General features: G+C 42.6%; 1 protein-coding gene across 4 annotated transcripts in view; it reads right to left on the reverse strand.

Annotated features, from left to right (window-relative positions):
* Positions 1 to 25,606, reverse strand: part of SORCS1 (sortilin related VPS10 domain containing receptor 1) — a 505,682-nt gene that overhangs the window by 299,699 nt on the left and 180,377 nt on the right. For all 4 annotated transcript variants that reach the window (XM_047072706.1, XM_047072707.1, XM_047072708.1 and 1 more), the window contains exon 2: positions 18,968 to 19,035. In XM_047072706.1, coding sequence (XP_046928662.1) covers positions 18,968 to 19,035 — 68 coding nt within the window. The remainder of the gene's footprint in view (positions 1 to 18,967; positions 19,036 to 25,606) is intronic.

Below are 25,606 nucleotides of genomic sequence, written 5' to 3' on the forward strand. Positions count from 1 at the left end.
TTAAAAACATTTCTGGAATCAAAGGTAAGAGGAAAGAGAGAAACAAAAGGGTGATAAGAGATAAATGCACCACAAATCTAGATTGCATATGCCAGTGAGATAGCACAAATGTCTGGGGAAAAAAATGCAGATTCTTCCAGAACAGCAGGAATAGTCACAGGCTTGCATGGTTCCAGGAGGTTCAAAAAAGACAGGGTTTAGGGACATTGACAGTTACAGTCGGGAGGTGTTCTCATGGGGAAATGATGTGTCAAGCAGATCAGTTACCCATCTGATCCCTCATTTCTGGAACAGTGACATTATGTGAATTTTTGGTCCACCCCCATGTTCCCTTAAAAGCATACTAGGTATGATATTAATATACGCTACAAGTATATTATTATTTTTGAGAAGTGTGTGACATTTTTTGAAATACCTGGAGATACCCTAAGGTTTTTAAAAACAGAGTAGAAATCACTGGCTTGAGTAAAAATGACTTCACATGTAGCTGCTGATAGGCCCCCTGATACCATTCATCTGGCATCTAATCACCCTTCCTTGAAGCACCTCACAGCACTCCTGTCACCCTGTGTTATTACTGGAATTCTGAGTTGTTATCTTACATTGTCACTCAGTGGCAAAGCAAAGGTATGTGTTGTTGCCTTGGAGTGATAGCAATCTTTCCCCCTCCTCCTCAACACATGTGTGTGCCTACTGACTACAGCACAAGGTATGTTAGCTTTTTAAATAAAAGGACACATTAGTGGGACTCAAGAAGTAAAGAAGAAGAAAATGTCAACGTCCAAGAAAAACAAAGCAACATGGTTTCGAAGAATTCAGACAAAGTTTTGCTCTAAGGACATCCTCAACAAACACCCAGAATGATCCTGTCTCCTCTCCCATTCGAAGAATCGGAAGTACCTTCAAGGTGAGCACTCCCCCCTTGGCGGCAATGGCAGTAGTGAGCTGGTTTGCACCAACACCGTTGCGAAGCAAACACTTCAATAGGAATTAGCGTCCAATTCAAACCACCTTCCCAGGGCTGCCTCCTCATTTCATAATGTTATGGAACAATTACCAAATGTTGCAATTCTGAAACCAGTCTGAGACCCAGGCCTCTGCAATTTACAACATATCCAGAATCTTCGTCAACATTAATTTTCTCCGTCCTAATTTACATGTTTTCTTTCACACTACAAAAGGATCTAAGTTTATGATTTACATGGAGAGCACGGCTGCATTTCAGGACTAGATGCAAAAAAGATTACACTCTTAATGTGGATGATAAATTTGCATCCTTGTTAAAGTAGAATATTTTAGCCATGACAAATGACAAGATGGGAGAACATGCTCACTGAAACTTGGATGCCCAGAAGTAAGTAATTGGCAACATTAGCAAGCAGCCCGGTCATGTAAAGCCCGGGAAAACAGTGGATCAAGGGTTCATTGATTCTGTGTGTCTCTCACACATTAAAATCCCTTGGGTAGCTTTTAAACTACCTATCACCTGGGCTCAGTCCCAGAGATTCAGATTCCATTGATTTGGGGTGGGTACACACACATATTTTTAAAAGCTGCCCAGGAGATTCTAATGTGCCCAGCATTAAGAGCCACTGACTATGAAATATACTTAGCATATTGCCAGGCGTATGATCAATAAGACAGAAAATAAAATGAAATCAGTGATTTATGAATTCACTGATTCATTAAAGAGATACTTATTGAGTATTCACTATGTGGTAGGCATTGTTCTCTGTTCCAGTGCTACAAGGCAAAAGTTGCAAACCAAACACTGATTCTCAAGGAGCCCAGGGTCTAGAGAATTGCAATGACACTAGGTACATCTGGGATGTCCCCTGCCATGTTGGAGCAAATACAAAGGTCAAGTTTTCCCTGCTCCAACTTCTAACTAAGAATAACTACCTCCAGATCACTTTACAACTTGAAGAACATGTGGATCATCATGATATCTGGTTACCAGATAGTTAGAACAACCGTAGCTAAGGAAAGCATTTTTAAAATCCTCATCTTACAAATTTACAAAATTTACAAAAGTGAGGCCCACAGCGGCTTTTCAGTAAATGATACTAGCTCTTTTCCCTCTTTTCCTTTACAACCAGAAGACCTGAGTTTCCGTTGTTTCTACCTCTTAAAACGTATCAGACAAGTCTTAAAAATTTTTATTTACTCCTTATAGTAACCTGATTAACGGAATTATCATCATCACCAACCTGACATGGAAATCAAGGTTCAAAGACATAAGGTGATATAGGCAAGCTAATTATTTGTTCTCTGCCATTTTTTAAATGTTTTTTTTTTTTAACGTTTATTCATTTTTTAAATAGAGACAGAGCATGAATGGGGGAGGGGCAGAGAGAGAGGAAGACACAGAAAGTTAAGCAGGCTCCAGGCTCTGAGCTGTCAGCACAGAGCCCAAAGTGGGGCTCGAACTCACGGACCGTGAGATCATGACCGGAGCTGAAGTCAGACGCTCCACCAACTGAGCCACACAGGCACCCCTGTTCTATGTCATTTTAATTTCGAGTATGGGGTTTCTAATTTAGTGGCCATAAAACCAGGTTACTACCTGCAAACCCAGAGTGAGTTTGCCTGCTTCTGTCTACTTCTAATAAGCTAGCAACAAGCTATCATGGAGACATGTAAGGCGAAAAAAATCTAAAATAAGGGTATTAATATCTTCTCATTAGCATTCCAAAATATATGAGGACACGTGCTTTGAGCAACACAGCTATTCAGAGCAACGATTCTTAGACATATGGAACATCAAAGCTATCGTGACAATCAGAGTCCATCTAGTACATATTTTCTTCTTATAAATGAGGGGCCTGGGACTCTATGGAATAAAATGATTTGGCTAGGATCACACAATTAGTGGCAGTGCTAAGATTAGAACACACGATGTGTTCATACCAACTTTCAAACATGCACGAGACATACTATTTATTTTCATAGGAATGACTAAAGTAGTGGTAAATCTTTAACAGATTTAATACTTTGACGTATTTGCCAAAGTTTGAGGGAAGTCTACGATGAAACTTATTCAATTTTCATTTAGAATTTCTAACATTTCTGAAAACTACTCTGAAAGGTAAGAGTTAAAAAGTGAAAAATTGGCAGCCTGGAAACGCTGTTCTTTTTTTGGTTTTGTTTTCTAGGTTTGTTTTGCTCTTGTTTTGTTTTTTTAAGCTTTGTTCTTTTTTTTCTCTTTTTTTTTTTTGCAAAATTTATTTATTTATTTTGAGAGAGACAGAGACAGCACAAGTGGGGGAGGGGCAGAGAGAGAGAGGAAGACAGAAGATCTCAAGCAGGCTCCACACTGTCAGCGCAGAGCCTGACATAGGGCTTGAACTCATGAAACCGTGAGATCATGACCTGAGCCAAAACCAAGAATGGGACGCTTCACTGACTGAGCCACCCAGGAGCCCCTAAGCTCTGTTATTTTGAATACACACTTTTATCACCATCTAGGGCCACATTTGAATGTGAGCTACTCTCTTCTACCTCCTAAAAATCTGCAAAAGTGTTCTGTGTAGTATGATGCAGGAAGCTAACTATTCTTAAATGCAGATTAATTGCTGAAAATCTCAATTCCCCTTGTTTCTTTCAGTTTGGTCTTCCAAAGCATCCGTTGTGACATGGGCACTTCATCAAGCTCTTTCCCTCCTATGTCCAATTGGGTCCTGAGTGGTAGCTAATGGCCACTAGTTGTGTGATTCTCTGAGGAAAAAACAACAGGATTGGTACTAACTCACAACCCCAGAATCTTATGCCCAGAAAAGAGCACAAAACTGAGATGAAATGCAGTGAGAAGACACTCAAGTCCACAATAGGAGCCAAGATTGGGTGAGCCCATCTGAGAGGCTTTCTCAGCCCTGGTGCGATTTTCAGCAGCTTGAAACCAAAGTCTTCAGCCACCAAGAAAAGAACAAAGTATGAAAATACTATTGATAGAGGAAACTTACACTTACTGAGCCCTACTGTACATCTGCAGCTGCAAAAATGATTTTTCCTCACAGCAAACCTACACGAGATGTGCTTACAGGGAACTAGGTTTTCATGGACACTGGGAAGCCGGAAGCTGAGCTCTTGTTCAGGGATTTAGTGAACCCTGATTTCCTCCACAGATCAGATGATGACAGGCTTGGCATTAGCCCCGGAGGAAAATGAAAACTTACAAGGAAGTATCAACTACAACGATTGTTCTTGAATATAATGTAAGCCTCAACTCTAAAAGCATCATCAAAATTCAAAATACCAGATTCTCAGACATGGCAGCAAACTATCCTTCACGGACAAAATCACTAACAGTTCTTTGTGACCACCCTGTTTTTGATCGATTTTTGCCTTTGGTTAAATACAATAAAAACTCAGTCTAATCTTAAATTAGCATATTTGTGTTCCTTTAAATCTGAAATGCTGCAGGTTATCAGCCCCATGTATCAGATGAGGGAAATGAGGGCTCAAGAGGGTAATTAGACATTTCAACTCTACCTTCTCCACAAGGACAAAGAATCCGTAAGAAAGGAAGGGTAACATTATTTCCGGTGGGTACAGGGACTCTTGGGTGACATAAAGTGCCAAATCTACAAAGAAAGCTGGCCCTGGAACTACAGGGAAGAGGAACCAAAAATGCACAATTTAAATCTGCTCTAGGTTCTGAAGCCTATTTCAGGGGCTTTTCACACCCCACATCCACTAGCTTGATGTTTTCCATTATTAACTAGATTGGTACCTGTACCTTGACCTTCGCCCAACTACAATGGGTCTCTGGAATAAGAGAAATCACTCTAAGTTTCAGTTCGAATATGTCCTGCAGAGCTGTATCTGGAACAGATGAGGAACACAGATGAATCAGTACCCAAGAGCAAAGGGCAAATTGATGTACCCCAGGCTGCCATGCTGGCTAGTGAAACTGAAATCATTAGAACCATCAAGGAGGCAAGACCCTTAGCTGTTCCATGCTGGCCAAAGCCTGGACAGTAGCCAACTCCAGTAGCACCCCCTCCCCAGTCCCAAATGTTTCCTGGTGACCGGGGGAACAATCGTATCATGTTGGTTTTAAACAAGCCAATGATAAGTAAGAAGGGCCTTTTTGAGCAAGAGTCTTCCAGTTTTGCAGACACTCTAAAACTGACCCAATTATTTTAAAGTAATAGATATAGGCAGAGTCCACAGATTCCCAGGTCATCTCAGCATCAGAGCATCAGCTTCTTTGCAGAGCTTCCAAGAAGGGGAAATTAGAGGCCAGACCTCTATCAAGAGTACAGCAGTAACCACAATCACTAGATGTCAGCAACACTCTGATTGCTAAGGCCACTACAGACTGGGATCAACTGTCGCCCGGTAAAAGTATAGTAACCATGTTATAACATCCATTTAAGTTTTGAAGAGACAGGTTGTTGGGATGGCTTTCTGCCACCCAACAAGAGGAAATGGCCCAAGCAATGGAGAAGGGAGAGGGTGGTTTAAATTCTCACACTTCTTTGGGGTCAGATGTGATAGATCGCCAACTGGGAGAAGGGAATAATAAACCGAGAAAGGGTGATCTAGGAAGTTGCCAAACGACAATATAAGTGAGAAAACAAATTTCAGAATCATTACCAATCAAGTAAGGGTTTTCAGATGAAAAACCTCCTTGCCCCACCAAAGAAAATAATTTATACATCAACTTATAACAGGCCTGGCTAATCCCAGGCCCCAATTATTTCCAAGTGTATCTTTCTGGTATAACGCAGCAAGCATAAATTTCCTGATTAATATAGTGTAGAGTTGGGGATGGAGAAGACAGACTTCTGTCAAGCCACCTTATTTCTTTCAAACTCAAAGAGTTAAAGCTAAGTTCACACTGGTCTGTCTCAATGTTCGTATTTGAAAGGGATGATGAAGCAGGACACTCAAAGATAAATTCTTTTCAAAAAGCTCTTTTAAGTCTTGGTCCCCAGAAATGCTGGCAGAAATAAATATACATTTTTCAAAAGAAAAAAAAAAGTCCTGTGCCTTTCATGAATTGATTGCATCTCCTGCTTCTGCAAGCTAAGAAGTCATAATCCTCTGCAATCACAGATTGTTTGAAGCCAATAAACCAAAGGTGATGACCTTGCTAATACATCCCAGCAGGAGGAAGAAATAAAGCCGTGCTGAGGAATAACTCTTTGGCACACCATTTCCCTTTGGAAAGAAGAGAACGGAACGGAAAGTGCCCCAGCTTGATTTATGGATGAACAGCATTTCGGGAAACCTCACCTGAAATCAGAAAAAGGGTTTTCTCAAGTTCTCCAGTAATGCTGCTTTTGTTCCTCTTGTCCTAGGACACACAGGGCAAGCCCCCACCCCTGGATACCAGCTTCATTGACATGTACAACTCCCCTAGCCTCTGCTCCCAGTGAGGCCCGTCTATCATGATGTCCCATGTCCCTCTACCTAAAGTTAATTCTCTGGTGACAGCACAGCACTCAGGATCAGGAACTCCCATGGGCCCAACATATATTTATTTTATACAACTCTCTAACGCTAACAGGACAAGTAACTAGGACACACGGATGGGAATAAATTCATCTTCCTTTTATAATCATACCCACTTCTGACACTCACAGAGGCATCGCCACAGACGTGCAGCATAAAAGTGTCAATCTACATGCTGAACTCAAATTAATATTTGTCACCTCCTTTATGTGCAATGTCAATAAGTGACAGCAATAACTGACAATTGAATTCAATGACAGAGGGAAGTTAACCTTTGATTACCTATGATATATGGTATGAGACAAGCTTTACATAAATTAGTTAAGTCCATAGATAATTTTTTTTTAAATCTCCTTTCCCCAATACATTTACCCCAGTGCTCCATTTTACTGAATACATACAACAAGCCAAGAATTGTGCTTGGCATCAGGGATACAAAATTGAGCAAGACAGCAGGCGACCTTCAAAATATTCCCAGTAAGGGAAATAAATATAAAGAAAGTACTTACAATTCAAAGTAATGCATTCAAAAAGGAAAATGTGTCTAACAGTAAGAGTTAGCACAGGAGTAGTAATTTATTCTCTGTATGAAGGGGGTGATCAGGGAAGGAATCACACAAGATTCCCCATGAGGTTCAAAGTCTGGGCCCTGGACCAGAAAGCCTGGATCCAGATCTCTCTTCTCTACTGCTTAATACCCCTGTGACCCTATGGACAAGTTTCCTCATCTATAAAATGGGTATAATAATAGTACCAACTCATAGGGTTATTGGAAGAATTTAATTTATATGTATAAAGCACTCTTAAGAGAAGTCCGTGGCACATCATAAATAGCCAGTATAAATAGCTATTGTTTTTATTTATTAGATAAATCGAACACAGGAGAAAAGACAGTTCAAACAAAGATGACCATAGAAGCATAAGATCCAATGTTTCTGTTTCTTTGTTTTGCATCCTTTACTGAGTGGTCAGTAGATGATACACATTTAACCTAAATGTCACCATAGTCCTCTGATAGTCCTATGAGATAAATACTATTACAGCCTCTTTTTTTTTTTTCCAGATGAGGAAATGGAGCAGAGATTAAGATGCCTCCCCTGCACCTCAGAGTTAGCAAGTGGACAGAACCTGGATTCATGTGTGGGCAGTTCAACATCCAAGCCCAAGTGCTGACCTGTTTGTGGACCAGCCTTCCAAGAGGAAACGTCGTTTGGCAAAACCTTCAGGGAGTTCACCATGGTGGGAACATATAATGATCTTCCTTTATTTATTAAGAATTTTTTAATGTTTATTTTTGAGAGAGAGAGAGAGAGAGGGAGGGAGAGAGACAGAGCACAACTGGGGGAAGGGCAGACATGGAGACACAGAATCCAAAGCAGGCTCCAGCCTCTAAGCTGTCAGTACAGTCCCTGACGCTGGGCTTGAACTCACGAGCCATGAGATCATGACCTGAGCCGAAGTTGGCACTTAACTGAGCCACCCAGGCGCCCCATGATCTTCCTTTATTGAGAGTTCTAATAACTGGAATGACCAAGTTCAAGGAATATGGTTATTTGAGAGGAGGGAGACAGGAGAAGCCAAAGGCAGAATTGAGAATCCAGAAAATTAAATCCCAGAACTAGACTTTTAAAGAAAAAAGGAACAAATCATTGGCATGGGCTCCAGGGGACACTGTGGGAAGAAAAAAAAAAAAGTGACCAGAAATAATCAACATCGCTTCAGTATGACATGTGTGGGCTGGTCTCTGTCTCTGTTTCTCTTTATTTCTCCCTCTCTCTCTCTCTTAAACACAGGTAAGGCAGTGACTACCAGATGTGGCTAATAGACAAGTCTTAGGTCTTGAATGTAAGACCTGCCTGGAGGAAAGCTACTATAACCAGTTTGAGGATGCTGCTTAGTGTTCCCCAAAGATGTGGAGGTAAGTTGTCACTCACAAATACCTAGGAATGTGGGGGACCTCACAAGTATATCCAGTTGTTTCATACACATGCAGAAAAATAGAAGCTCGTTCTCCCACAGAGCTGAGTGGATTTCTTAACAGCAACTTTAAGAAAAGGCTTTTCTGATAAACTCCACCTGCTCCAGCCAGTTCCTTTTCACAACATCCGCTGGGGGCGAGATATGTTCTAAGTTTAATATTATAAAAAGTCACACGCCTCTGGGTATTATTTCTTCAGTGTTCTTTAAGCTTATCAACATGCTTGGATTGGGGGTTCTGCTGTTTCACCGCTTGTCTTCCCCCAATCCCAAACTTCCTTTCTTCTCGATTTGGCACGGACCCCCTCATGTACTGCTGCAACCTCCCCTCAGCTCTCACGTCCTGTTGTCCTTCTTCAACAACTCTCAGGAACTACATAAGCAGCCGCCTTCTTGAGTATTGCACAAGGCTCACGGTAGTGAAAGCACAGCCACACTGAGCGTAGTCTGTAGCCTCAGCTGGGATCTGAGCATGCCCAGCACTGCACCTGCAGGCCCCTGAGAAGTCCCGCTTCCTGCCTCCGCAGCAGCTCTTCCAAATTATTGAACCCCATCTCCAGCCCATTTCCATTCACCGTAAAGCCAAATGTCAGGAACTCTCTCAACTCCTGGTCTCCCAGGAAAGCTGATCTATGCGTGCCCCACTCCGGCTTCCCTGTGTGGTAAAAGAAATGCTCCCGCTGTGCTCACCCCTCAGCCCATTCTGATCTACATGGCTGAACAGTCCCCCATATGAGCTCCCAACCCATACCCTCTCTGCCACTCGATCTCCTACCAGTTTCATTCACTCTGAGGTTTTCCTGCATTTTCAACATCTTATTTATTCCCCTATAAAACACGGTCAGCATCGCCCTCTCTTAAGGAAAGGAAGGCATTCCTTTAGCCTATGACTGCCTTTATGGAAAAATCAGCTCCCTTCCTTTACTTCCCTTCACAGCTGCTTTCTTGGAGGAGTTGTCTCCATACCCTTTTCTCATTCACACACAGTTGCGGGTGCTCAGTAGACAGCAGTGGAGCAAATGTATATGCAGTAACAGCCTCACCATCCACTGCACTACGCAAGACACTATCAGGAAAGTCATTGTAGAAATGCCTCTTCTTCACACCTTCTCACTCCTCCTGTTGGTCCTGTTGGTTTTCACTGTATAAGATCCACTGGAATCATCACCCCCTGCCAACCATATCCCGTACTCCATTTCCTCATGCTTCCCCACCAAAAAACAAAACAAAACAAAACAAAAAACCAAAAAACAAAAAACAAAAACAAGTCAGCTTGTTTTCCTCTCTTACTTTACTGACTACTGTTCTCATGGTCAACAGTTTCGCTCTTTTCCAACTGAATCCTCAACATGATACAGAGGTCAGTTTTTCCCCCTAAAATTTACATTTCATCAAGTCTTTCCCTTGCTCCAAACTTTCAATGATGCATTACTTCCTCTGGGATAAATGTCAGAATATCTAGCACAGCTGAATATGGACTGGCCCATTTCAATTTTTCCAAAATCATTTCCATATACTCCATCCACACACAAGACCATGTCGTGATCTTGTGTAGTCTCCTTAAGACGCCATGTCAACAGCATGTACAGGTGCCTAGAATACGGTACACAATAAATAAATAGCCTCTTTTACTGGCTTGATTCCTACTCGTTCGTCAAGAGTCAGATCAGGTATCGTCTCATCCATGAAGCTTTCCCTTCCCCGACACAGAGCATGTTGTGGTGCTTCTATTATGGTACTTGACACATTAATCTCTCATTTATTTATCTGTCTCTCCCACCAGACTGTGAATTGCTTCAGGGCAACAATCAGATCTTATTCATATCTGGATTCACACCATTTAGCATCATTCTAGGTGTGTACTTATTTATACATTCAGTTAATTTGACAAACCTCACTTGAACGTCAATGTGCCAGGCACTTTCCCGAGCATGTGAGAAAAAACAGAAAGCAAACCAGACAAGGTCTCTGCCCTCAGGGAGCTTATATTCATTCTAGTAGTGGGCATGAGCCAATGACAAGTAATGAATAAAATCATCACAGATCAGGACATGTACAGTGAATAAAATAAGCAAAGAGATGTGATGGACAAAAACAAGGGTCCTCTTTAAAATAAGGAGGATGTAAATGCCTTTTCAAAAATAAGGTGGTGTTCAGGCTGAGACCTGAAAAATGAGAAGTTAGTCATGTTGACTGAATAATGAGACTGTATATAGCTACACATGATAATTAAATCCTGTACCTTGTGAACTTCTTGGGGTCTAGTACACAGTTCTTTACTCAAAGACAGTGTAGTAAAGTGGTAATTAACATTGTAAGCACTTCCTGAATCTCTAACTAGTTTTAACATTGGATGTTAGTTCCTCCACTTTCTCTAGTAAAGTTTTCTTATTTCCTGGGCTCATATTGATAACGTTTCTAGAATATCAGGGCAATGAATGCTTTTGCATGTATCTCATCTACTGCTTGCTGAAGAAAGAAATAGGAAACTCCACAGAGAGTCAACCGTTGAGGCAAACGAGGCAAATGATGAGTGCAGAGGTACAACCAGAGGCTGACTCTCACAGAGAGGTCAGGAAGGTCCGCAGAGTCTGCAGGCAGAATGCAGCCAGATCCTTGTCGAAACAGCCTCCATGTGGGGATGCAGGAAGGTTTTGTCAGAGCTGAGGGTGCTGACAAGCATTCATGGTGCTCTATGGACAAACTGGGTTCCCACAATTGAATCTGGGCTTTTCACTCTGGGCGCTGGCTGTGTGCTTACTCTTTAGAATGCATGTCCTGGGGTTTCACCAGATCATGCAACACATTATTCGAAATGGCATCCCCTAGATGGAGGGCATTAGGGTAAAAGTTTAGGATATAAGCAAGTATAAGACATAGACCTGGCTTTCGGAAACCCTGAACCATTTCTTAATATACTGCTTATTTTTAAAATTTTTTTTTAATGTTTATTTATTTTTGAGACTGAGGGAGACAGAGCGCGAGTGGGGGAGGGGCAGGGAGAGAGGGAGACACAGAATCTGAAACAGGCTCCAGGCTTTCAGCTGTCAGCACAGAGCCCGATGCAGGGCTTGAACCCACGAACCGTGAGATTGTGACCTGAGCCGAAGTCAGACGCTTAACCGACTGAGCCACCCAGGAGCCCCAATATACTGCTTCTAAGCAAAAAAAAAAAAAAAAAAAAAAAAAATTAATGATATTTATTGTGTGCCAAGTTCCGTGAGTGTCAAACAAACAAAAATAACTAAGACCTAACCATAGCCTTTGAGTTCAGAAAGAGGTCAGAATGGAAATAGGAGAACACAGACACTAATTCATGCATAACTTTTGCATTGTATTTGCCACGCTTCAGAAATCACCTGCTGAGTGTCTGCCCTTCACTAGATTTTCAGTTTTTGCAGGGAAGAAACAATTACTTACATGTTCCTTCCTTGCCAGTGTCTGCCTCGCACAGTGCCTGGCACAGAATAGGGGGCTATTTGGTATGTGCTAAACTAGACCAAATGAATATATATCTAATAACCATCCTAAGACAAAGATAGGTAACACACTATGGGGTTACTGAGTAAGCAACAATTTACTTTTGCTTCAGGGGGAGGCAGGTGGGAACAGGAGGTCTACAGGTCCACAGAGCAATAAATATATGAAAAAGTGTTCAGCATCACTAGTGGTCAGAGAAATACCCATTAAACCACGCAGAGATTAAGACACCATTTCTACTAAAAAGACCAGCAAAATTTTAAATGGAATTAAATTAAAACTAAAAATTTAAGTTCAACTTTTAAATTGAAAATAGCCGGCACTGGTGAAATCATCAGGAAGTATGTAACTTATTGCTGCTGTTTGGTATGTGAATTATTCCCATCTTTTCAGAAAGTCACGTGTTTGTGGAAGCACTATATGTAATCGCAAATACCATGGAAATGAGCTATAGATCCATTAAAAACATAACAGGAGGTGGGGCGTCTAGGTGGTTCAGTCGGTTAGGCATCTGACTTCAGCTCAGGTCATGATCTCACAGGCTGTGAGTTTGAGCCCCATGTTGGGCTCTGTGCTTAAAGCTCAGAGCCTGGAGCCTGCTTCAGATTCTGTGTCTCCCGCTCTTTCTGTCCCTCCCTGGCTCATGCTCTGTCTCTCTTGCTCTTAAAAATAAAGAAATAAAACATAAAAAAATTTTTTTTAAAAAGCTAACAGGAGGCACAGGCTAGCCACGATCGGTTCCTGGCTGCATGACGCTGAGCATTACTTAACTCTCCAAGCCTCCCTTCTCTCATGTGTAAACTGGGGACACAAGGAATGTCTATATTGCAGTGTTGGTAGGCAGGTAGACAGCACTGAGAACATTTTCTGGTGCACGTGAAACAGTGCATAAGCTGATTAGGACATCGTTGCTTAATCCAGCATACAACCTCCACACTATTTGATGCTTACAAAGCTGACTTTTCTTTTTCTAATGTATTCATTTAAACAGACACCCATGACTCATTATTAAGTAAAACAAACAGGTTATCAGAGTCCTGTGGATACTTACTCTTATTTTCTTAAACAAATGAAAAAAGTGATGCTGAGAAAAAAAATTTTATATATATATATATACACATATATATACATATATACATATATATACATATTTACATATATATACATATATATTATATATAATACATATATATGTATATACGTATATACATATATATTATATATAATACATATATATGTATATACATATATACATATATATTATATATATGTATATATGTATATACATATATATTATATATAATATATATGTGTGTATATATATATATATCTAAATATATATAAAATTTTTTTTTGAGTTGGGTCCTAATGGTATGAACAGAATCACCAAAAGCTCTCAGCATCACCTACCTCAAGAAAGCTGGACGTGTGTGAGGAGTAAGAGACTATTAAAATTTTTATTAGTCTCTGCATTGTTTGGCTTATTATAATAAGCATATATTACAGTAAGGTTTAATGCAATAAGCTTATACCTCCAGGAGCCGCAGCAACTCCACATGACACAAATATGGGAAAGGGAGTGAAATTTAGAAAGCTTAAAAGAATCCAGAACCTAAAGCAGCTCCTGGTCCTGCTGGGGAGTGTGGCTCTCCCCGTGGGGCCCCTGGAAAGGCACTAAACGTTCGCCTGCACGGGGCTGAGGGACAGTATCAGAGCTGCGTGACATAAAGAGCCCTCCTGAGGGGAAATCACCACACTCGAGCTTGATTCTTTTCATTGTTTTTTTTTCCTTTTTTTTTTAATTCTTTTTCTTTTTTTTAGGGTGGGTATTCCTATTTTATATCCTTATTTTTGTGGTTGACAGGATTCTGTAGCAAACCATCCTACAAAGCAGGGACTGAGAACCTGTGCCAAGCTGCCCCCTGCTCTTCCTCTGGATGATGAGTGGGAAGGCCAGACACGCTTAGCTAATGTGCCTCAACCACAGGGCTGGCAGAGTCACAGACCTCAGGTCAGCTGCTGTCAGCCTGGACCCCAGGCGCTCTCCAGAGACCCCTCTCTGCAGCCAGCCCCACACAGACGCTGCCCCAAGGCACTCCATGGCCATTCTCTCCACAGACTCCACTGGGAAGCCTCTCTTGATAACTGCAGTGTGAACACCCAGGAAGAAACAAAGATACTCCTGTGATGAGGAGATGGGGCTGGCTCCCGGACTGGAATCAAGCAGAAAGCCTAACCATTGTCCCTACCTTAACCCCACGCACCTGTCCCCCCAAAGCAAGTAGTGCTCCTTGAAAAGTACATCATTTGAAGATGTGCTCGGATGCTGGCTTGTGTTTCACCTGAATCTGAACTGGGATACTGGACTTGAAGAGAAGTCAGCCATGTCAGCCGACCTCTAGGACAGAGGCACTGCAGGCTGCGTGTCCCTTGAAGGGTATCCTTTCAGCTGCTTCCAGAATTGCCTAGGGCTTTCTCACCAGCTAAGCCTCTCTCAGCAAAGTGCTGATTACCCTGGCACAAGAGGGAAGAAAGATGAATGTATTTATTCTCAGAGAGACTGTATCTAGATTGTGACATTTTATTTATCTCGACCTTTAAGCTTATCTTGCTCCAATATGGTAAAACCCCCAGTTCCACCAAACCTCAAAGCTTAATCCACTGTAAAGCAGAGAAGATTCTAAGGTGTAGTTAATTGTTCTGTGTCAGATCATCCCCCTTTCCTCTCAGTTTGGTTCCCTGAGTGAACGGCAACACAAAACAAAACAAAATCAACAACTTGCTCCAAGATTAAGGTGTAATCAACGCCAAGACCATCTGGGAGCAAACGCTCATTAATTTAGTAGAGCAGCGTCTCACCCCATCATCCAGGGCTTGTTGATACAGCAAAGTGTAAAGCCCTAGTACATCACTACCAGGACAGCTGCCTCTTGGCCTCTTTCCTGTCCTGACACCCCAAGGCATTTGCAACTTGAGCCCTTCTCACTGATCAGAGGGAAAAAGTTGTATAGAACAAGGGCTCACCTGAAAAGCGCATTGGATCTGTTTGTTGGACAAGAAGCCATTTCCCGGTTGCCCAGGATTTTTCTGGAATAGGTAACAAGCTGCTCAGAATGTCACAGTGCTTTGAAAATGATACTCATTTCATATATTTACGATTAAAATGTTGTTTGTTCATTTGCTTAGGTACAGAATGAGCCACCAGGAGGCAGATGGGACTCCAGAAGACAGGTAAGCAGTGAAATGATTGAACTTTATGACTACCCCCGTAAGTGTTTGCACTATTGTTTACTAATTGGATGACCTTGAATACATCATAAAAATGAATTAAGGGGATGCAATAATGCATGTGTAGCACTTGATATCGTGCCTAATGCATAGTGACCACTCAATAAAAGTTAGTTTTTGCTACTGTCGTCATTATCACCATTATCACCAGCATCATTGCCGTTATCATTAAACCATAAAGGTTGATCATTAAAAAGGATGATCATTAAATCATAAAGGTGCTGAGTTTAAGGATTTAAAGTCCAGTTAAGACAAGAAAATATACACATGAGCAAAGTAAAGACGGAACACTTATCTTGTGTATGACAGTTTGTGTATTTACACTAGGTTTATCTTATCTTCTTCTGGGTTCTGGCAGTTCTAGGGGGCTGCCTAAGAACCTGATTCATTACCCTGGTTATACACAAGTACATTTATCTCTCATGTGAATGATCCACAGAAATTTGCCCCCTCTAGACAATGAACATCCGAAGGACAGTCAGACAGAGCTCACGTGCTGCCGATCCATGTATCAACCACATTCCTCTCCCTGGGCCAGAACAATCTAAGACCTAAAGAAGTTACTCAGTACATCTTTGTTGAACAAGTGAATAAGAAATAATATAAAATCATAGATTTCACTGGTCTGTTCAAAAACGGTTACTTACCGAGCATCATCTATGGGATAAATCCAGTGCTCTGGACCGTGGATGTAATGAGAATACCTAAACCCTGGTGTGTCCCCAGCAACTGCCCCCCACAATTTTTGGCAGGTTTTTTGAAAAGCAAGTAAGAGCTGACGTAGGAAAAAACGAGTCCACACTTAGCACTAGTTTCCTTCAAGCAAGGCTGACCCAGACCTATCTCTTCTTCTATATTAACACCCCCAAAGAGATTCCCTAAAGACCAAACATGGGCATCACGCGGCACCCAAAAATGCACACCCTACCAAAGCATATATGAAGTATTCTAAATATCTTTTTCTTTATCCTTGCCTCTTTTCTAAATTATATTTTCATTAAGGCATGGGTTATTTTATCAAAGTATTAAAATGATAGTTCTAATGGTATAGAGCACCCATGATAGTTATTTGCCACAAATGACAAGTATAACATAGGACATACATGGCAAATGATTATGGTGGGTATATCATAAAATTAAATATATGTGGGTATATTACTTGTGTATACATGCTTGTGTATATATGTATGTGTATTTGTGTGTGTGTATATATATGTATATATCCTCCGCTGAAATTGAGGGGTTTGATTGAAGGTAAGATTGAAGGGTCAGCAGATCGCCCCTGCCACACTTTCCTAAGCTTAAGGCCATTGGAGGTTGCTCCTTCAGAAGAAAGACCTGGTATTACTGGTCGTCATTTTTATTTTACTAACCCTCTCCCCTAAGGTGAGAGAGAACTATTCTCCCTCGGCTGGTCACAGTGGCCCCGTGAGAGGGAAATGGGTGGGGCGAACCTGAGTTTCTGTAGTCTAGGGCAAGCTGTTCCTCCTGGCCCTGGGCATGCCCTTCCCACCACTCAGGTTGAGACTTAGGGCTGCTGATAGCCTCCGTCCCACTGAGACAGAATTGCATATCTTTTAATTTTCTAATATGCTGACAACACTTTATACAGCAGATGCACTGAGGAATAAAAGTTGGCTTTTACTTTCATGTATGTACATGCATTAGAGAAATCTATCAGGGAAGCAGAACCCTACTCAGTCACAGCCTGACGAAGGGGTACTGAATTCAAACAACAGAGCAAGTGTCAGGTTCTTTTTTTTTTTTTTTTTTAATTTTTCAACGTTTATTTATTTTTGGGACAGAGAGAGACAGAGCATGAACGGGGGAGGGGCAGAGAGAGAGGGAGACACAGAATCGGAAACAGGCTCCAGGCTCTGAGCCATCAGCCCAGAGCCCGATGCGGGGCTCGAACTCACGGACCGCGAGATCGTGACCTGGCTGAAGTCGGACGCTCAACAGACTGCGCCACCCAGGCGCCCCATTAATGCATTAAAAGAACTGTACTTTTTCAAGCTCCTTCCACATTCCCCACACTTTAATTTAGTGACATAATTTCCTTGGGACAGAAACTCTGCATTACTGACCTTCCAGTTGGAGGAGGAGTTCAATAATCTAAACACCTCACAGCCAAAGCATAAGAGACTCTTAAAAACTGAGAACTGAGGGTTGATGGGGGGTTGGGAGGGAGGGGAGGGAAGGTGATGGGCATTGAAGAGGGCATCTTTTGGGATGAGCACTGGGTGTTGTATGGAAACCAATTTGACAATAAATTTCATATATTTAAAAATAAATAAACAAACAAACAAACAAACACATCACAACAAACACAAGAACAGGATTCTATCCTTTTCTTTGGTCCGCTGGGGTTTTCCTAAAGCACACAACAATTTATTTTTGGGCTTCTTATACATAGTATGAAGTCTAATGGAAAATAGCCATCAGGTTAAAACAAAATTCAATGAACATCCTTTTTGTGTGGTAGATTCCCTTAGATTTCACAGGGGCAGGACCTGCGACCAAACTGTTACTATGTAAAGTAACCTCCTCCCCACCACCCCTGTCATTGTTCACTATAGCAGGCATGGACCCCTGGCATGAAGGGCAGATTGGAATCTCTCTCCCTAGACTTTAGCCCTGAGACTGAGGACCAGCAGCTAGTCTCTTCTGGTCATGTTAACTGACAGGTGATGAAATTCCCCACTGGTCTTACATGGAGGACAGTCGCTAGCTTGTGTCTGCCCCGAGACTACTCCCAGTGTCTCTGTTATTAGTATACCCCTTCCCCCTTTATCTGTGCACACAAGTGTATGTATTCAGGGATGGCTGATCAGAAGTGATATACGCCATGTTTAAGCCATCGTTACACCCAGGGCACTGACCAATCAGACTCTGGGCTGGACGTCAACCCCATGATCACTGAATATCACCCCTGAAGTCATCTCCATCCTCTTCTAGGCCCGGGGACTGTCACAAGATCCAGGCCTAACCAATCAGAGCCAGTGCTCTCCTGTTGGTTTGGGTGTGGACACGAGACATAGGCTGGCAAAGACCCCATCGGGATTAGATCAATAAAGCAGATTTTTAGAAACAAACAGAACATATAGTCCCCAAGAACAAAAGGGGAGAATAGCTGCCTGGATTTCTGAGGACGTTTCTGTCCCTAGTTTCACCCCAACTGCACATTCGTGCTGGTGTTCAGTGAGTTTGTGCTAGCCTGAAGGATCTATGGCATGGCATTCCCCTGGAAAAGAATTTACTGCACCTTCTTACATGTGTGAGGCAACACACTGTGAATCCCAGAGATGAAGGCATGTATGCGAGTGTGTGTGCACACCTGTGCGCTGGTAAGCTGAGGGCCAGGAAGGGAAGCAGTGCAGAACCTACACTGGAAGGTTCCCCGGGCACTGCAAAACCAGAGGTGAGGTTGATCTCCTCTTCAAAGACACCTGCATCCCCTCACTGCTGCTCCAATGAGCTCAAAGATCAGCGAGAACTGAGGGGAACCCAAATGCGTCAGGACAACCTGATGAACAGTTTTGCAAAAAGACCTGTGACCAATACAAACTTAGAAAGAAGGAAGGATCTGGCCTGCCTGGAGATAAATCCCAACCCATGACTAAGGCAAACAGCAAAAAGGGGAGGCAACGAGAACACATAACCAAAAATCCTCCCACCAGGGAAAAGGGGGTGAGGGAGAGCAGTCTTGGGTGCGATGCTCAAGGAACACAGTAACCGTTAGCTCACTTTATCTACGTACCTCCAAAGCGAGCTCTCAGTGATGCTCCCCAGGTTATAGTCATACAGCTTTGTCAAAATGAGAATCACCTGAAGGCAAAAGAAGAGATCACGGTTAGTCTCCAACAATTACAATCTCATAGCTGTGAAATGGCCCAAGGGAGAACTCAGGATTCCGTTAATAGGTGCTTAACATAATTGAATGAATTGTTACAACATTGCTTATGCTGACTGGGGAAGGGTTTTGCCAGTGCCTTCCTTTAAACCGCTCAGACCTGATCCCCTCCCCAACTTCTCTCTGTATCCTGCAGGAAGCGTTGCCTGCCCATCCAGGCAATCCTTACCCGAGTGGGCTTAAGGCTTTCAGGGAAGACTAGCAAAGCTGTCAAATGTGCACCCTGCAAGGGGCCAGTGAGCAGATGGTCAGGAAAGAGAAAGGCCAATGTTGTAGCTCCCAGCCCTAGTAGCTGTACCACACTGGGCAGGATGCTTTGCTTCTCTGAACCTCAATATTCCCGACTACTAAAGAAATGGGGGCAGTAATGCTATTGCCTAGAAAGGGTTGCTGTGCGGAGTTAAATTAGGTAATACATGCTAATTATTCTTCAATTTGCATAGCATTTTTAAATGTCAGTTCCTTCCCTTTCTTTTGCTTTGTAGGTTTGGCTTTATCGATGTCTCCTGATTCTCCACAATTTCTGGGAAAGCCACTGGATGGAATCCATGCTTCCACAGGGCTCAGCAAGAACATTCTAAAAGGAGCATATTTATGCTCTGTGGGGTCCTGAAGCTTACAGGATTTGGGGAACCCTCCATAAGGAGCAGAATATAAACAAACTTATGAATTTAAACTTAGGGACGGGTCCCAGGAAGGGGCCTCTGCAGTTGAGGGATACTGACATTTCAGCTTCATTAGCGTCACAGCAAACCCCCATCTGATTTGAGCCCAGTGCTGCTGTCCACATCACTCAGAGGAACCCCAACTACTTAGTTCTTTCTTTCACAATTCATTAACTATTTATTAAGAACCCAGGATTCCCCCCCCCCGATGCCCAGGAGAACATAAATACAGATGGGGCCTGCTGCTCTGTGATCCAGTTACGACAGGACAAGCTCACCAAACAAAACCTAGGTTGAAAGACAGCTGATCTACCCCTCCTCGGTCCCACTGACACTCAGCACGGCAGCTGGAGAAGGCTGCTTCTCCAGGCATCTGCAGTTACGCCAAGGGTCCCCCGGGTACCTAGAGCTCATGAACACCAGGACACTTGGGAAGATTCAACAGAGCAGTGAGTTCCTAACCAGTGATTTCCCAGCCCTCATTTATTCTTCTTACATAAGGACCAGAACTTATAGGTGTGATCCGTTTTCTGTTGAGATTTCCATTTCTCTCCTAATTCTCATAGCCTAGAACATTTGGCCCAGGCTTGCTGTTTCCAATTCAGCAGAAAAATGTTGACATCGACTTCCAGGATTTCCCGGAAGACCAAGGGATCAGTTCTAGTCACAGTGAGCACAAAACATTCTAACCTTGAATTCCAAGGCAGGAAGCTGCCAAGGAATGCTGAATCCTTCCAAGTTCCACTCTGCTAGCACAGGGCTTGATTAAGGCACAAACTTTAATGAGCAGATTCCCAACGCTTCTTTCACAGCAAGCAAACTGGAACTCTACAACCTTAGGTTTGTTCCAAGTTCACAGGAAGGAAGAAATATGGTAACTCAAAGATGGGCAGAGATCTCAGGACCCATGCTCTAAGGCCACCCCTGTCCTAAACCACAGCACAGGCTTCCTTCAAGGAACTGTTCAAAACTTGCTTACTTTTTTTCTTAATTTTTTTTAAGTTTATTTCTTGAGAGAGAGCGAACACAAGCAGGAGAGGGGCAGAAAGAGAGGGAGAGAGAGTCCCAACCAAGTTCTGCACCATCAGTAAGGAGTCCGACCTGGGGCTCAAACTCACAAACCATGAGCCAAAACCAAGAGTCAGGAGATTAACCAACTGAGCCACCCAGGTGCCCCTCAAAACTTGCTTCTTTAGTAAAATGTGAGCATGTGTGAAACACTGGGCACCCTATGGGTACATCAGATGGTGTACCTATGGTGGGGGGCATATGCTTAACAGGTCTGCGTGCCAATTAAGTTGCTCTAAGTGCTAAATTTCAATCACCACTATCCCAGGAACACTGATCAGTGGCAGCAGGGTGGCTGTTTGTTGGAAGACACAGAGTGATGTTGCCACTCTACCTTGGTATGATTTTACCTAAGAGGCCTACGAATCCTCCACCAAGAAAATGGGGGTGTAGACTTAAAGCACTTGTGGGTAGTTGCTCTCTTGTTACAATACAGCAGGAAACTAAGTAATGAAGTTCAGCTGGGCACAGGCTGCATCTCTCATCCATCTGACAAGGGAATTCAGAGAGGCCCCAGAGAAGGAAGCTTTTAACCTAGCAGGTAATGGTGCGGAGCCCCCCCCCCCCCCCCCCCCCCCCCCCCCCCACACACACACACACACACACACACACAGAAACTGTTTAAACAATTCACAGGCAGGTGGGCAGGGAGGTAAAAATCCACTCCCTGACTCTCTTTGAGGGGCTAGTAAAACTAAAATGCCACTGATACACTCAGGCAGTTTATCAATACTGCACCAGAAGAGGTGTCCTTTCTGGCATTCCAAAGCATATCTGCTTGAATCAATCTCATCTTTCTGTTCTCAGAATGAGAGCAAGAAAGAAGGGGGAACTGCTAACCTTTAGTTGTGTCTACAATGGATTCTTTGTAATCTCTCTCTTCCTCTTTTTTTCCCCAGTTCACAGTCTATGTGCATTATTTACCCCCATATTTACCCCATATTCCTGGATAGTGATCCGTCATTATGTTTAATCTGGTTTGTTGTGGGTTCTTTGTTTTTCTGTTCTGGTTAATTAGCAATACTATTTAATGTAATTAGTACCTGTTAAAGGGACCACAACTTAAACTGCCAGTATGAGATGAGAAAAAGGGGAAAATGCAATGGCCTGCCTCTTCTGGACCCACTGTCTAATATGTTTTGTGCATTTTACAAACGTTAAAAGAAAAAAAAAAGATCAGTGAAGTTTTTTCATCAAGTGAACTGTTATATGTACTTAAAATACATAAATAGTAATTTATTTTTATTCATTCAGTAAACAACTTTCCTGTATAGATTTAATTCTGAGCCTAACTGCACAGCTTTTAATTATAAATCCAATCAATGAGAGCAAGACTGTTTTGATGGATACACAAACAAAATGGAATGCTCATCAGCATCGCATTTCTTTCTATATCTTTTTTTTTTATTATATAGTACCAAAATATCCCTGATTCCAAACAATAAGTGATGACCATATGGTAAAGGCTTTTTTTTTAGGTTCCTCTTCAAATCTTAGGATACTTTCTTTTTTTAAATTTTTTTAATGTTGGGGCGCCTGGGTGGCGCAGTCGGTTAGGCGTCCGACTTCAGCCAGGTCACGATCTCGCGGTCCGTGGGTTTGAGCCCCGCGTCAGGCTCTGGGCTGATGGCTCGGAGCCTGGAGCCTGTTTCCGATTCTGTGTCTCCCTCTCTCTCTGCCCCTCCCCCATTCATGCTCTGTCTCTCTCTGTCCCAAAAATAAATACAAAAAAAAAACGTTGAAAAAAAAATTATTAAATTTTTTTAATGTTTATTTATTTTTGAGAGAGATAGAGACAGAGGGCGAGCAGGAGGAGGGGCAGAGGGAGAGGGAGACACAGAATCCGAAGCAGGCTCCAGGCTTCGAGCTGTCAGGATAGAGCCGGACACAGGGCTCGAACTCACAAACTGAGAAATCATGACCTGAGCCAAAGTCAGATGCCTAACCAACTGAGCCACCCAGGGGCCCCAGGATACTTTCTTTAAATGGCTATAATCCAGCTGTCAGTGGCTTAACCACCTCTACCTACACTTTGCCAGGATCTCAGCACCCAGTTATTTCTGGGACTTTCCACAGTGGCACATTAAAGGATTCCCCAACCAGTCTAGGAGCCATCTGTCCTGTTCTTCTGCTGTGGCTCCTTCCTGCCATATCCATTGCTTACAAAGCTACTGGGGGAAACTTCACGTTGTCCATATGTATAAAGAGCGTGTTGAAGCCAACCTTCCAAGCTGTTACATTAAATCCTTAGAAGGTTTAACCACAGTGGTGGTAGTGGATATCCCTGCAGTGTTCCTAACTGTAGGGGGCAAGTTCTCAGTTTTTCCCCATTGAGAATATTAGCTGTGGCTTTTCATATGTGGTCTTTATGATGTAGAGGCATGTTACTTCTATCCCTAGTTTCTTGAGCATTTTTATCAGGAAAGGATGCTGTATTTTGTCAAATGGTTTTTCTGCATCTACTGGAAAGATCCTATGGTTCTTCTCCTTTCTTTTATTAATGTGGTGGATCACACTGATTGATTTGTGAATATTGAACCAGCCCTGCAGCCCAGGAATAAATCCCACTTGATCATGGCAAATAACTCTTTCAAAGTACTGTCGTGGGAGGGTGCCAGAAACAATGCCAGGGTCTGTGCAGGGACGAGTGAGGTTCTTTGAGGAAGTGATCATGGGCTTCCTCCCAGGACTGAGCTAAATTTATACTATTTGGTCTCACCAAACTACTCCCTCTTTTCCCACAGTCTTCAAAGAAAGCTCCTGCTGAATAATTCCACCAACTCAACAACTCCAGTTCTCACCCAACCCTCTGTACATAGGTGCCAATAAATCATCACATTAAAAAATGTGGTAATATACACATATACACAATGGAATATTATTAGGCCATTAAAAAGAAAATCCTGCCATTTCTGCCAACACGGATGAAACAGGAGGGCATTTTGCCAGGTGAAATAAGACAGTGGAAAATAGCGTATGGTATCACTTATATGCAGAATATAAAAGAAACAAACAAAAACTGATTTTATAGAGACAGAATAGAATGGCAGCTGTTAGGAGCTAGGAGGGAAGGGGAGATGGGGCGATCCAAGTCAAAGGTACAAACTTTCAGTTATAAGAAGTTCTGAGGCTCTGGGGGCACCTGGGTGGCTCAGTGGGTTAAGCATCCAACTCTGGTTCAGGTCACGATATCACAGTTTGTGAGTTCAATCCCCACATCGGGCTCTGTGCTGACAGCTGAGAGCCTGCTTTGGATTATCTGTCTCCCTCTCTCTTTGCCCCTCATCTGTGCTTTATCTCTCAAAAATAAATAAAACATTTTTTAAAAAGAAGTTCTGAGTCTCTAATGTACAGCAGGGCGACTATAATTAATTATACAATATTGTATATTTGAAAGTTACTGAGAGTAGATCTTAGGCATTCTCACCGAGAGAGGAAGAGAGAGAGAGAGAGAGAGAGAGAGAGAGAGAGAGAGAGTGTTACCTATGCAAGGTGATGGATATGTTAATCATCTCTATCTTAGCAACCATTACACAATGCATATGTATATCAAAGCATCATCACACTGTGTACTTTAAATATATACAATTATATTTGTCAATTATTCCTCAATAAAGATGGTCGTGGGGGGTGAACAACCATCACAATGGACCCGGGGGGGGGCAGGAAAAGGCCAATATGCCCCTCCCCTCATCTAACCTCAACTTCCCTCTGCACTGGGTTATGAAACAGGAACATTCATAGAGATAGACACACTAGTATATGGATGGCTATTAACAGTGTTCTAGTGTAAAACAGCAAAACCCAGGAAAAAATATTCTGCTGCAGCAAAATGTCAGGGCAAGTCTTATTTCCAGGTGTGCGTTCGGCTGTCTTAACATGGAAGCACCCTAGATTTACACATTGGCAGCCTCCAGTATGCCAAGTAGCTGGCCAGATGACACCTTTGAATGTGACGGCATGTTTTTTTTTTTTTTTTAATTAACTGAAAAACATCATTTAGAAATGAAAACCCACACATTTAAGGACCCCCCTAAAATTCCTTCCTGGTAACCTGATTCTACACAATATATTTGTGAAAACAACTGTATTAATTCCTAGACCAACGTTTATTCCACACTTCTCAAGTAGAAGGATAGGAATTCTCCATTTCTTTTCCTAAGGAAGAAACACAGTGTACTGACCCTTTCCCTTGCTAACTTAAAACAGTGTATCCCAGAAGAAGGCAGATGGAAGGTTAGGGCATCAATGAGTCTCCCATTCCCCCTACTCCCTAAGAAGAATGTAAATATTCCCCCTGTTAGTGGTCTCTTCTAATTCTTTAGCTAAGGAGCAGACCAGCAACTTGCTTGATAGAGGGCTGCTGAGAATGTTTTGAAGGAGGAGCTGGTCTAACAAGCTTACTATTCTTCTTAAACAATGAATTTTGGCCAGGTAACTGTGGGAGAACTTATGGACATTTAGGGAGAGGTGAGTTCTTTTTTTTTTTTTTTTTTTTAATTTTTTTTTTTTTCAACGTTTATTTATTTTTGGGACAGAGAGAGACAGAGCATGAACGGGCGAGGGGCAGAGAGAGAGGGAGACACAGAATCAGAAACAGGCTCCAGGCTCTGAGCCATCAGCCCAGAGCCCGACGCGGGGCTCGAACTCACGGACCGCGAGATCGTGACCTGGCTGAAGTCGGACGCTTAACCGACTGCGCCACCCAGGCGCCCCTAGGGAGAGGTGAGTTCTATCAGAACCCTTGGCCTGG

The sequence above is a fragment of the Lynx rufus genome, unplaced genomic scaffold (assembly GCF_022079265.1).
Source record: "Lynx rufus isolate CCGP_SWC_20201006 ecotype Redwood Valley unplaced genomic scaffold, mLynRuf1.p SCAF_11, whole genome shotgun sequence".
Lineage (NCBI taxonomy): Eukaryota > Metazoa > Chordata > Mammalia > Carnivora > Felidae > Lynx > Lynx rufus.